General features: G+C 40.0%; 1 protein-coding gene across 3 annotated transcripts in view; it reads left to right on the forward strand.

The window, feature by feature from the left end:
• Positions 1-14,741, forward strand: part of LOC148330561 (stromal membrane-associated protein 1-like) — a 60,427-nt gene that overhangs the window by 3,530 nt on the left and 42,156 nt on the right. For all 3 annotated transcript variants that reach the window (XM_088304545.1, XM_088304546.1, XM_088304547.1), the window contains exons 2-4: positions 8,224-8,357; positions 8,987-9,072; positions 12,268-12,343. In XM_088304545.1, coding sequence (XP_088160671.1) covers positions 8,224-8,357; positions 8,987-9,072; positions 12,268-12,343 — 296 coding nt within the window. The remainder of the gene's footprint in view (positions 1-8,223; positions 8,358-8,986; positions 9,073-12,267; positions 12,344-14,741) is intronic.

The following is a 14,741-nucleotide window of genomic DNA, read 5'->3' on the forward strand; positions in this document are numbered from 1 at the left end:
TTGTCCTTCCATCAATCTCATCAGATGGCCCACTTTGCCAGTGTGGTGGTTGAGCCTCTCTTTGAGTGTCGCTGACCTGCCCATGGGGTCATGGCACACACAAGTGGCCATTTGGATTAAACCCAAAAGATGTTCTGTTCTTGGTAGACTGTCACACGATGGTAGATAATAACTCACACTGAAAAATGACCAAGACGCAGACGCATGCGTCATTTCTGTCAGCAACGAATGACCGTGAAACCACAACACACACGAGCGATGTGGCGCCTCCTCTCATTGACAGCGTACTGAACTGGGACGGTTTCAACTTTTGAAATGAAATATATTCATTTATGTAGTCAGTGTTGGTGAAGGAGGAGGCATGTCTACATGATTAGACATTTTTGAATGTTTTCTATTCACGAATGGCCACATTCAGCATTTTGTTGATTAAGGAATTATTTTAAACATCTAATTTAAATGTGAGCAAATAATATTGAACAATGGTCAACTTACTTACTTGTAGATTATTGAAAAAGCTTGATCATTCCACAACTGCAGACTTGATCAACCACCTTTTTGTTGAGCCAGCATTGAGTTACCTAGTCTCATTGTTACTGTGGGTAATCCAGTAAATTGAACTGATCCATGTTACTTTGAGTAATGTGGCCCACGAGCCAGCATTCAGATTTCATCCATTGTGTGGCATCACGTTACTGAACAAATGAGGCTCAGCAGCTTTTAGCACTATTGATTTTTTTTCTTCAGTCTCTTTCTGTTATTGTGTTTTGCTTTTATTTCAAGGACCATTTTGAATTAATGTCCTAATAGGGAAGGTCAACCCAAAAAAATGTCTTTACAGGAATATGGTTCTATGCTGGTCCAGTCGTTGAAACATGTATTTCTGATGAATATTGCATTTACGGGATATGAGTTGAGCACACTGGTTTATAGCCAACTCAAGTGACGGCCATTTTTGTCACTTCTCTCAACTTAAAATGACATTACAGTTGCTCTGTGCTCAGGTGACCTGTCGTTTTCTGAATCTGAGCCATGATTGGTCGTTATCTGATCCCTGAGCGACTGTGTTGTCATTTTCAGTCAACAGGAGGGATGAAAGGATGGCTATAAACGGGTGGATTTTGCGACTTAACTCATATTCCACAAACGCAATATTAATCAGAATGCCATGTTTAGACTTGTGAAGGTAAATAGAACATTGTAGTCCAAAGAATTTTTCGGACTTGATTATCTCTTTAATGACAGACTTGATGACTAACAAAACTTGCCAAACAAACCCTGTTACACACGGCAATAGTGGAGATGAATTATTTGCCAATCATAGTGTGACCTCATAAATGTTTGCTTGTAGACACTGACACTGAATCACACTAAATGAGCAGTAGGGGGCAGCATAGCCTTTAATATCCATCAAGCATCAAAGCTGGCATTTGCACCACTGTACAATGTGTGGGATTTTCTGTAGAAAATAATTGGAGCTTATTTTTAAGGAGAATGGAGCTCTGCGCACAGGATATATTTTCTGTGCTGTTTTTTTAGATCACAATGGCAAATAAAATGCATTACACCAAAAATGTGTGTGCTTAATATTGTTTTAAATCAGTTTATGAAAAAATAACCACGTAGCCTCTACATTAGTGTATTTCAATTGCAATCTTTCATTGAGTATACGATTGAAATGAATCCCAGATTGTTGCAGTTTAATTAACCGGAGGACTACAAATATTTGACGCCTGACTTGACTTAGGGCAGTTTTGTGGACACGTCACTGTTGTAACGAGCATGACTCATCTTTCTCGCTCGGCCTTTATTTGGCAAATCTAAATGGATTCACAATTTGATGAACTTTCCGCCCTCTCCGTCGTCCTTAAAAGACAAGATGTGCAGAATGGCCTTTCCCACATATCTTGCAGTAATTTCCGTTATTAACATGCATTTGGCGGAACATGCATTTGGTTAGCACATCTCACAGTCAAACGTTGTGGGTTTTAATCTCGCTCTGACCTTTCATTGTGGATACGCATGACAGGCATGTATTGTATTCAGTATAGGTTTACTGTGCAATAATTAATTAAAAAAAACAATAGTGAAAGTGCAGGGATTTCTTCTGTCAAAATAAAAAGAAAATGAAATAACTTACTATGCCTTCAAACTGTAAAGATGAGTTGGAGCAGAAAACTTCCATCCCCGGTTGTTTATGGAATGGTATACTAATGAAACATTAAATTTGTCAAACCATATAATTAATCACATTAAGCTGAAAACTGGATTTTGAATGCCTTACTTGTATCAAAAAAATAAAAAAAACTGTAAAAATTGGGGTCGAGATCGCATTCTGTTAAAAACGCGCACATGCGCAAACACAAAATCCAAATAAAAACCATGAGCTGTGTTCTGTACACAAAAGTGTTGCCGGCGGTTTCAGGCAGACTACATAGATAAAAGTTTGTTTAGCTTCCCAAGGTGTATGTTTACATGTGTTCATTGGTTTTATTCAGTGCAACACTTCTAGTTTTTGATTGGTTGCTTCAGACCAGTGTCATAGCTCATTACAAACACATCGGGCGTCCGGGCTTTAATTTCATGCTCTGCCGGCTGCCTCCCTCCTCCGTGTTGTCGTTGACTTCCACTGTCCCTCATGTTTTGTTTGCGGTTCTCTCAGCTCCGATGACTTATTTTGTGATCGTGTGTGTGCATTGTCTGTATTTATGTGAATGCCGGTACATGTGTATGCTTGTGTCAGCGTCTCCCGTGTGCATTTATACTCAAGTATGACTTGGTCCACTTCAACTGACAGTTTCACGGGCAGCAAGAGCGTATGCCCTCATTTTGTCACTCTTCATGATTTGCAAATATCTACCTGCATGAAAGTGTGAGTATGAGCAGAGTTGCGCGGAACCAGGTCATGAGGATACTCAAAGCGCACAGCAATGCTCATGTCTTGTTGTCTTTACACACCCGTTGATGACTTTCGGGATCAGACATGAAAGGAAAGAGTTCCTTAATGGATTCACTCTTGCTCATGCAACTAATAGACTTAGTCATGATGTCATGTGTGATGCTCTACAAATCATCAATGTCATGCATAACAAAAGTGAATGTGGCCCTGTTAAATGGGAGTTGAACACGTTCTGTTTACTATTTCACTGGCAGAGGCAGAACATTTCAGCCTCATTCTTCATTTTCTGAAATGTAGTCATTCACCCCTTGTAGTGCTCTGAACCTCCTGGCCTGGCCTGCCCTCGTCCATCGATGGCTACTTTACAGCAGATGTGCAAGTGTCAGACCTGACAGATGAGCCCATCAGTAACAAAAATTCGGACTGCAATCATCCGAGAAGTTTTACCCAAGGACCTCAGGACTCTGGTCGCATCTTCACTTATTTTATGCTACATTGCTGAAAAGCGAAACATAATGACAAGGTTGTAATTCTCCTGAGAAATCAAGATGTGTTTATTTACAAAAGAAAATCCATGAAATGGTCTGACGCTTTTGTACGAGGAAAGAAAATAGGGAATTTGCGGCTCTTCTTCCCCCTTCTTTTCTTTGTGTATATTGGCGGGCGGCTCTTATGTTCTTTGACAATTTTAGGAGTGACATCCTATTTTTCTGATTGAGCGCAACATCCGATTACAAAGTTAATGGTTTGCTGTGTTTTGATTGATCTGTTGCACACTTCGGGGATGATTTTCAAGAGCCTTGCATGAGTGGGCTGCAGAGATAATTTCATTGCATGTGGCGTCTATTTTTGAGAGAGCAAACCAAATGTGAAGCCAGATATCCAAAAGATAGAGTCCTGCTTACGCGGGGCTCAGCTTGTTGATTTAGGCTTAACACTCAGTCATCCCTGCTTTAATGCCCCTTTAGGCCGTCAAGCGTATTAGTGCCACTGAATTAACACTCAGATGCTCTTACCCGAGACCGGCATGCCCACTGCTCTGTGCACACTTGTGCCCCCTTCCTGCAGGCCCTGCTGCACCAATATTTTGTATCCTGGATCTATAAAAGTCACTTCAATTTGTCAGGCTTGTAGATTTAATCTGATTGCCCTGGTTTGCAGCGCTGAGGGTCTCCAGCCAACAGTCAATTCAAATCATTTGTTTCTCGTTTAGCTGACTAAAACTATTAGTGTTGATGATTATTTGAGCGGTAGGATTTCTTGAACATATTTGCAAATCAGGGAAAGGGGCTCTTCAGCAGCGGTGAGGACTATATACAGTAGCAGACTATAGCATGTCTCCAATACTAACCATATTTTGGTCTCTTGCAGGACAACTTAAAAGTGTCATGAGTCCTGCATTCCAGATTTAAAATTTTTCTTTTGAAATTAGTTAAACATTTACCGGTAGCTAAAGAATGAGAGCCTGGTCAAAGGGTGCAACTCAAAATGTTTAATTATTTAAACTTATTTGTTTTTACTTTGGCGGAACGGTGCACGACTGGATAGCACGATGGCCTTACAGTGCAGAGGTTGTGGGTTTGTTTCCAGCTCCGGCCTTCCTGTGTGGAGTTTGCATGTTCTCCCCGTGCCTGCGTGGGTTCAGAACGGGTACTCCGGTTTCCTCCCATATTACAAAAACATGATTGCAGGTTTGATTGCACACTCTGAATTTCCCCTAGGTATGAGTGTGAGCGCGGAAGGTTGTTCGTCTGCGTGTGCCCTGCAATCGGCTGGCAACCAGTTCAGGATGTATCCCGCCGACTGCCCAAAGATAGCTGGGATAGGCTCCAGCACCCCCCGCGACCCTTGTGAGGAGAAGCGGTTCAGATAATGGATGGATGGATGTTTTTACTTCATTAGAACAGCGGAAAAAAATTGGGGAAAAAAGATACGGAAAAAAAAATCAAGTGCTTGTTGGAAGCTATCTTCAGCCCAGTAAAGGCCTATTTTAATACAGTACAGTAGTGCAGGTAAAAGAGTCAATAAAATGAGAACAAATATGCTAATATAAAAATATACACATTTCCACATATTGGTCCTGTTCACTTCACTCACCAATGTTCACTTCGGAACTTTGTCCTGGCTCAATTTAAGGAGGCTTCAGCCAATCCAGGCTCTAGTTCCATTCTAGTCATGTGCACACAACGGTGTTGTCTGTTTGCCGTACCTCATATAGGTCACACACACACTTTTCTCTTTACATGCTTCTTTTTTTCTTCTAACATTTTAGATTTCTTCAATCATATCCATCCATTTTCTGTGCCGCTTCTCCTCACTCGGGTCGCGGGGGGTGCTGGAGCCTATCCCAGCTATCTTCGGGCAGTCGGCGAGGGACACCCTGAACTGGTTGCCAGCCAATTGCAGGGCACACAGAGACGAACAACCAATCGGCCTGCCATGCATATTTTTGGAATGTGGGAGGAAACCGGAGTACCCGGAGGAAACCCACGCAGGCACGGGGAGAACATGCAAACTCAGCACAGGATGGCCGGAGCCGGGATCGAACCCACGATCGATGCTGTCTCTCACTGTGAGGCCATCGTGCTAACCAGTCGGCCACCGTGGCGCTCGCGGGAGGGTGCTGGAGCCTATCGCAGCTGATTCATCAAATCCATTTGTTAATTTTCTATACAATTTATGGTCACAAGGGTTGCATGTCATCTGGAGCCTTTCTCAGATGACTTTGGGTCCTGAACTAGCTGCCAGCCAATCGTAGGTCTCAATCGTCTATTACACTAAAATGTAAAATTAAAAAAAGAGGAACTCTCTTCCATCTTAAATTAACTATAACAGTAATAATCAACTTTAACTTGGCTAAATGTGGCTCTGATAAATAGTAGTTGAACATTTCACAGCTGGAGGCGGACCACTTTACTTCTTTTTTTTATTTGGTAAAATGTCCTCACCCACTCTTCAGAGTCCAGTGCAGTACGCTCCCTAAAATGTGAATGCACAATAAAACAGTTTTATTATCCAAACATTAAAACATTTTTTTGGTAGCTTTTATAGGAAAGTGTTTTTATGTGCTATGTTCTTTAATGAGTTTTTCTACGTCCGACTTTTGGAAAGCCAGCATTTCACACTGCCTGAAGATATCCAGCCCGTAGTTTGTGGACAGGTGTCTTAAAAGAGCGCCAAGTGACCACTGTATGTTGCCACAAGGCATCATCTGGTATATAATTACGCTACATGACTTTCTTAGTATATTTGAAGCAGTTGAATATGTGCAGGCACTGCAGATCAAAACTGCTGGCTTTGTCCTTTTGGGGATATCTGGAAAGATTAGGTGCTGTTATATAATCACTTTAAATTACACTTTTAATTACTGTTATTTTAATGGCACTTAACTAAAATGGCATTAATATTTTTCCGAATAATCAGACATGATTTGCTGATGGTTTGTCTTGAATTGCAATTAAAAATGCCTCCTAATTTAGTGTAATGTTTAGGCAAATATTAAAAGAGCTTAAGGCAGACCAAAATTAGACGGAGGCAGTTGCTTCCAAATTTTGAATGCAGGAAAAACCCAAGTAAAAGTCCTAACTGGCTTGTGCATCCATGCAGGTGTGCACGATGGATGACAGTAGCAACTCAAATAGCGTTACAAAGAATTAAAGTTATCATTCTTGACAGCGAATCAACCAAGAAGAAAAATCACTCGGTATTGTGCTCCCTATTACATTTTTACATTTCATTCTTACAAAACAATTGCAATATTGTTTTGTTTCCCCCCATCATATTAATGTTGGGATTCTTTAATATTGGAAAGCAAAACAATTGCGCGGATCAAAACTCAAACTGTGCTGCTTATGCCGAATGAAATACGTCATACGAATTGAATTAGATGTACTCTTTTCATATTCATCTAGAGTTTCAAGAGAAACTGTAACACATGTCTTAAAATATTCAAACCTTCTGTCATCCTTGCAGCAGTATCTTGTGGGATCATTTAAAATGTCCTCCTCTCCCAAATATATGTCAACAAGAATAAAAATCCAGCCTGCATCTGGCTAGAGGTCCTTGACTTGCTTGCGCTGTGTAGCCTGCTCTTGGCTTTGTTTCTGCTACTCTGCTCAGACTCTTATGTAACTTCATCTTGGTTGTTCTGCACCGTCCAAGTTGGGCTGAAAAATGGACAACTATGGTCTTAGTGAAGATAGTCTCCAAGTGCCCACTTCGCAGATTTGTTATCTCCCAAGCCAACTTTATATCATCCACTCATGGAGGTCTGCTTGTAGTTCCTTATATACGTTCTGTATAGACTCCAGCAAATAAGTTTCTCCTTGCGCCTTGTCAGCGACTGTGCGCTTCTCCCGCATCAATTTTAAAAGGAAAGAGAAGAGCCACTTCTAGAAGCGGTTAATCAAGTTGGTAGTGTTCACGTCCATAACAGCCCACAATTTCCGTTTTCAACACGGCCAAGCTTGCATGCATTTGTAAAAATACCAAAATACGGCACCTCGCAACAAACCTCTGCTGGTCATGAAAATAGATCCCTCAGTCGCAACTAGTTTGTGGTCTAAAGAACATCTGTGAGAAATTGAAATAAAAAAAAAAATCCAAGTTATGGCAACATTGTCGGGTATCAGTGTTCTTCTCGGTACAACATGACAAAGATGTTCACAACATTTACAGTTGTTTTTTTTGTCCCATTAATAATGCTTACAACGCCAATTCAATATTTGACAATTAAAAGAATCACACGGCCCAATGGCAAATGGCCCATTTTTTATCTTTCTGATCAGGAATTTTTTATTAGCTATCATTTTCAATTTCATCAATTTATTTGAGAAAAATCAGTAAATAACTTACAATACTCGAAATGTGCCTTTCTGATCAGCAATATAACCTCATTCCTTATTTCTTTTTTCTAAAAAAAAAGTTTCAAATATCGTATGAATTTAGTTTGTATCCCACTTGATTGATTATTCACAAAGAAAAAAAAAATCATTTTTTATGTCTGTGTTTGAATCCTGAAATGTAGCAAAATGTCAAAAATTTGAAAGGGGCGGAATCCTTTCAAGTCAGTGTCTTTATGACGCCTGTTTCTTGAGGACTTTAGCATGGGCATAATGTGACTTTGAAGCAAATAATAGATGTAAAAATGGCCACGTTACAATTGCATAACATGTCAATTGGGGATGAAACAGCCTTCTGTTTTTCTGTTCCACTGACATCAGTTGAACGATCAACACAGAAACAGAAACGATTATTCACACAAACTATTATAGAATAAAGCTTTGAATCAATGATATTATTTCCATTCCATCTTTTTCTTTCAGGTCCTCGATGGGCCTCTTGGAACCTTGGCGTGTTCATGTGCATCCGCTGTGCTGGCATCCACCGCAACCTGGGCGTCCACATCTCTCGGGTCAAATCTGTCAATCTGGACCAGTGGACCCCAGAGCAGATGCAGGTGCGCACAGACACACAGTTGACGCTCATCTAACCTATAGGTCTCGGACTACATGACTAAGCAAATTTTCCTTAATAATAATAATTTTATGCTAAATGTACCATTAGCAAAGACAACCCTATCTTTGACTTTAAAACACAAATTAATTGTGTGAATGTTAAACTCATTTGTGCGTAGTGTCACATTTCGACTTTTTAATGTCACACTGAGGTGAAAATGAAATGAGTTTGTGTATGTAACCAGCATGTCAGATTGATTTAATCACAAACTAGACGAGGGGTGTGCATATATATCGGAAGCTCATTTCATTTAATCATTGTGATTAATACATCCAATTGTTTTGTTAAGCAAATGTGTGCAATGTGTGTGTGCGTGTGCAGTGTCCCGAACTATCTGCTGGGTCAGTGGAGAATATCACTCTCTGAATGTTAATTGCAGCTCTCAGTGACTAATTAATTATGGATGACTAATTATTCTGACGTGGACTCGACTTGAGGTATCATCACCACGCGTAGTAGATCCTTGTTCCAATCTGGCCTTGATAAATGGGGTCAATGTGTATTTAACTCTATTTTGTTGACTCTCTTATATCTGATGAATAACATTCCATTATTGTTTTCTCTTCTCAGAGTATGGTGGACATGGGCAACGGTCGGGCCAAACAGCTGTATGAAGCCCACCTTCCAGAAAACTTCATTCGGCCAACGACTGACCAGTATCCTCCTAATGCAATTGGTCTTGCACATTCAGCCGTTTAAAGTGAATGATTCAGCATACAAATTCTGTCCTTTTAGCAACCTCTACACATCAGAGAGTAAAAAGCAGCTCCTGTTGCGGCATTAATGTACTGCTTGCTCAGACTGTGTATGCCAGTGTAACAAGTTTGCCCTTTTCTGCTTTACAAGATGAGACATTTGTATGGTTAGCACAGCAGCAAATCTTCATAATTCCATCCTTTCCAGACTGAAATAAATAATTACACAGTTGGAAGTGGCACTCGAATAACGTATTTATCTGGCAGGTTGGTGTGCGCTCAGCATTGTTCACAGAGCAGATACCCAATCTGTATTGCGAGCAGCAAGTTCACAGTGGGTGTTAGATGTTACCAAAGATGCGCTTTGTCTGAAAGTCTTGGTAGGCCTCCTACATTATGAAAAATCATTTATTTATTTATTGTTTTTTTTTTCATATAAATGAACAATTATTTTTAGTATTGATTTAAATCATGATTATTCAAAATTTATTTATTTTTTTGTACAAAAACAAAATTATGTAAGTTCCTTTTGGATCAAACAGCATTTATAAAACTAGTTATTTTAACATTAAAAAAAGGTGCAAATGTTTAAATTTGAGTATTGTTTCCTTGCATAATTTAACAGTGCATTCGAGTTTACTTGCTGTTCACTTAAATTGACAGCACAATTTCAAAAGAACGCAAAAATTTTGAACTCACTATAGTATTAGACATTGTAAAATGAGTATTATTTGGGCAATACACACTGTATATTATATATTATATATATATATATATATAAAAACGATTATGCCAATTTTGAAAGTAATAAAAACTTAATCATAATTGAATTTCGTCGTCTTGGTGCGAACAAAGTGTGGAAAGAAGCCTGAGGATCTCACCTCTGCTATTTGCAGATGACATGGTCCTGCTCTGACCTTCAGAGTTTGCTCCTGTGTCTCATTGCTGACTGTTTAGCCGCGGGGATGAGTATCCGCACATCCAAATCTGAGGCCAGCGTTCACAGAAAAGGGTAGATGGAGCCCTCAGGTTTAGGAGTGAATCATGAGCGAGTCATGTTCATGAGGGGTGGAATGTTGAAGTGTGAGATTGATGGTGTTTGCAATAAGAGTTGAGCAGGCGAAGTTCTCAATTTAATGGCCAAGCTTTGGGGTAGTGACCGAAAGGACAAGGTCACGGAAACAAGCTGCAGAAATTGGTTTCCTCAGTTGGGTGTCTGGGCTCACCCTGAGAGATACGCTGAGGAATTTAGTCATCCTGGAGGGACTGTGGGTTTCCTTACGCTTGCGATTTGGTTCTCTGGGCTGGACCAAAGCAGAAAATCATACACTTGGTCCTGAGTCACATTATATTTCACAACGGCATAGTTAAATGTTGTCCATTGGAAATCTTATGGTTGAAATCTTTGTGTATTTGACGGGACTTGGAATGAATGACTGAGTGCTGTGCTTCATGCTGAGTGGCCGCTTGGATACAAAATTTAAATTTTTTTTTTTATTCTTTCTTTGTACACACACAAAGAAAATATGGGATTCTTGCACCTCAAGTGAACACACTGCTTGTGGTCAGTGAAGCATTTATAGCTCAGTAGAACTGCATCAGTTTAAAATAAATAAATAAATAAATAAATAAAATCTTGATTCAATGATTGATGGATTGACACATACTCGAACCGTCATGTCGGCATAATTCCACCAGAGTTGATTTTAACTGCTCAAACCTGTGAAGTGTTAGCACACCCTCAGAGCAGAGCTGTTACTCCACATCAGGAGGAGCCAGTTGAAGTGATTTGAGCATCTGTTACTGATGCACCTTGAGGCATAGCCCTCCGGTTGCTGAAGTCAAAAAAGGCGCAGGGCTGCACACTTTTTGGTCTGCACAGATCCTCACTTATGCACCTTTGTGTAATGTAGGCACTCTGAATGAGGACGTTCCCTGTTTATACCTGGCATGAATTGCATTCTCCTAAAGACCTGCCCGTCTTCACTCTTGCACGCTCCAGAGGCTGTAGTAATGGGCCTTTTTGTTTTTTTTTTCACCTGCGAGGAGCATTTCCACATGCTTATGGGGGCTTGGAATTTGAAAACCGCCAAAACAGATAACAATATTGGTGCCATGAATTACATTTAGAATCTTTTCTAATTTTTAAAAATGTATTTATTTATTTATTTTTATTTGAGTTATCCTGGTTGAATTCTGTTAAAATGATTGCCCACACGTGGGGCGTGGCTCGGCTGATCAACACTCGCTTTTCTATTGATGCATGTTGCACTGGCCCCAAACATGCAGTCATGAGCACAGTAATTCCAAGTTGATTACTTTTAGGAAATTTATTAGAAACAAAATGCAAAAACACATCCTTCTTTAAAGTAGCCGGTTAGATGAGCTGTACACACGTCACTGGCGATGATTTGAATTTCTACATCCATTATGCAAGTTAATTTTACATTCAGCTTTTCAAAATGGAACTTCATGGAGTTTACGTCTGAAAAAAATCCCACAGTCCCGAAATTAAGGCGACTGTGGGACTTTGCAGAGTTACGCTTCTTGGTAGTTTTCAGGTTATACATGGTGGGTGTGTCAGAAGTCTGAACAGGAGATTTGGCAAACATTTAACTAAAGTGCACACATTTTTGTTTTATGCTACCAAATTCATGTTTTTAATCCCTCCAACTGGCATGGAATTTTCTGAGGAGCAATTCAGTTGGACATTGAAGCTCTCAGTGGAGTCACAAAGTGCCAGAGGCTCTGGGAAATAAATCAATTTTAAATCCAATGCCTTTTCCTTGGAAAACAATGACGACACACTACAATGGCTTTAACCTTCAAGGTCATTAACTTACTGGAGAGAATCAGAACAAAGAAGCCGGTTGTGGGGGCTTGGGACCAAATTTCTGCAACAATTACTATTTTATGCTCACAGTTTGTTTTTTTTCTTTGCATCTTCTGTTAGTAGTTCTTGAACAAATTGCAGCTGAGGTTTTATTATCATACTGTACATTTTTAATATATTCCCCTCAACCGCATACAATGTATAAAATAATCTATTTAAAGTGGTGGAAAATTTGAGCTATTTTTTCAGTACTGAAGTGCATCTTCATTTATTGATTGCATGCAACTAATCAATGACTTCCAGTCCTGAACTGAAATTGCCAGGTCTGTGGAGGTATTCATCCGTGACAAATACGAGAGGAAAAAATACTATGACAAGGAGGCTCTGGCTACAGCGCTGGTGAGTATCAAACATCTTATTTTTGATTTTGTTGACACGTCTTTATACAGCTGCCATGTGATGAGCTCACTCCAGTATGCAGCATGCAGATTGTAATATGCAGTATATCACAATCCTGCCAGTTTAAGTTGATACTTGGTAGCATTTTCCTTGATAACATATGACTTTAGCGTGGGGCTCTTGATTGACTTCCAGCATCCTCTCACTCATCCCAACTTTAAAGCTTTAAAGCGTTTCTTTTTTCAGTACCTGGGGAAAACCTGCACAGGCACGTGGACCATTTGCAAAGTGCACATTTCACACAATGCCATTTGCTTACACAGCTGTGAAAATTGTTCATGTAAGTTGAAATGACCAATTTGTATTTTCTGTGCACATTATATATAGTTCATGGCCACACATTTGCTTGTTTTGCCCACGTTATATCAATATTATATCGTGCATCTATTCTCTGGAGCTGTTTTTTATTCAAAGAAACACACAATTGAGAAAATCCTGATGTGAGAAAGTTATCCTTCTCATTTTCTGTATCGACAGTAGGGCTGGGCGATATGACCTAAAATCAATATCGTGAGAAATTGAGCAATTTTACCTCGATAACGATAAATGCACGATAAATTTCCCCCGTGGACTAAAATCAACATAAATGTTTTTTATTGACCAACTGGTACACATTACTTTCAATGAAAAATAAAAGTACAAAAATCATTTGAATAAACATTCCAAATAGCTTGCTTTGCATGACTTGAACAATGTCACAAAGAAAAAGGGTCCCTCTTGCAAAATCTTTGACTGCAAATAGATTGCGCCAAGATGCTCGCATGATGTAAATAAAGCCAAATAAAAAAAATGCTAAGTAAAATGAAAGAAAATGTCAATGCAAGCCAAATAAACAAGTGTGCATCATCGGGGGAAATGTGCCGTCTCGAGTACTCTGGTGCGCAGTCGCCACTTGTCATCTATGTAATGCACAGTCAGGTTCAATCCGGGATCCATGTTGCGACCCGACCACAAGTCGGATGTAGATGCAAAATGCTTGACATGTCTAAGCTCCCGGCCCGATGTAGTCCATTTCGGGAAATACGGCTTTCATGAAGCACTTAAATCCTGTGCACGCCACTGTAACTAGAGGAGCTTTATCTTTAGCTATGTGCTAGGCTATCGCGTCCACCTCTGAGACGTTCTCTCGTATTGTGTCGCCTCCGTTAATGGGCTGTTGTCACTTGTCGAACCTTGCTTCTCACTTTGGACTTTCAGCACAGCATGGTTGTGTTGTGGGTGGTGAAAAAGCTTCTGGATTTGAATCCCAGCTACGACAGCGACGTCTGTTTTCTTTCTCGGGCAGACTGGTAGAGTCACGTGACTAGAGGCGCTGTTGCGGTCTTAAAGGGGCATGAACATTGCCGCAGACAGAAAAGGCTTTTCTTTTTTTTTTAACACCGAATTTACCGACATGGGCAAAATGATTTCGGTCATTGTAATAAATTTCGGTAACGGTAAATTTTCGGTTTATCGCCCAGCCCTAATCCACAGCATTGTATTGCCTCTCTGCCCTCAATTACATTGTGATCATATTTTTTAATACAGATTGAAGTCAATCACTTAACATTTAAAATGTTATGTTGGTAGTGCAATAATGAGGGGAAAAAAATCAAGAATATTTTCATGCACTGCTAAAAATTCGTATAAAGGAGAACATTCATTAAAAGTCCACAAATGCCACTAAATTAAAACACAATGACAGTGATGCACATGTCTTAAACGGACACTTGATCCGGCTGAATATTGGCACTTATATAATAGCTTTATGTATGTAAAAATGACATCAGTGCTAAAATCTCCCCCCTAAAAGACTCTGCAGTGATTTATTTATATATTTTTTTGTGAAGATATTTATGACAAATTGGCACGCCCGCTTTTGGAGCTCGGCTTGTTATTTCTTTCTGGTCTCAGCTGTCTACGTCACAGCAGGCAGGCAAAATTGTCCAGTTCAACCTGTAAAAGTATGAAAGCGTTCTGCGCAAAATTTAGGATTTAATGACTTCAAATGTGAGCTTCCACCGCCTCCGCCAAATCTAAAGAACAGTGATACTTGCTTTTTCACTTACGCAGGCTGACGCGGACACGAGCAAGAATGCGCACACAAAACCCGACAGGTTATATTTCGGACATTAAGATTCGCCAAAATTTTGCAAAGTTTCAGGAAGCAGCCGGCAGCCGAGCATGGATGCATGGTCGGTGGTGTGGCTCAGTGGTAGATTGGTTGTTTCCCAACCGAGAGGTTGGGGATTCGTTCCCTTGCCATTATGACCACATTGAAGTATCCTTGAGCAAGATACTGAACCCCCAGTTGCTATTGATGGTATGTCATCCGTCGGTAGATGAGGTAATTGTGTGA

Source organism: Idiotropiscis lumnitzeri, chromosome 9 (genome assembly GCF_059441095.1).
Source record: "Idiotropiscis lumnitzeri isolate Australia: NSW breed Sydney's pygmy pipehorse chromosome 9, RoL_Ilum_1.0, whole genome shotgun sequence".
Lineage (NCBI taxonomy): Eukaryota > Metazoa > Chordata > Actinopteri > Syngnathiformes > Syngnathidae > Idiotropiscis > Idiotropiscis lumnitzeri.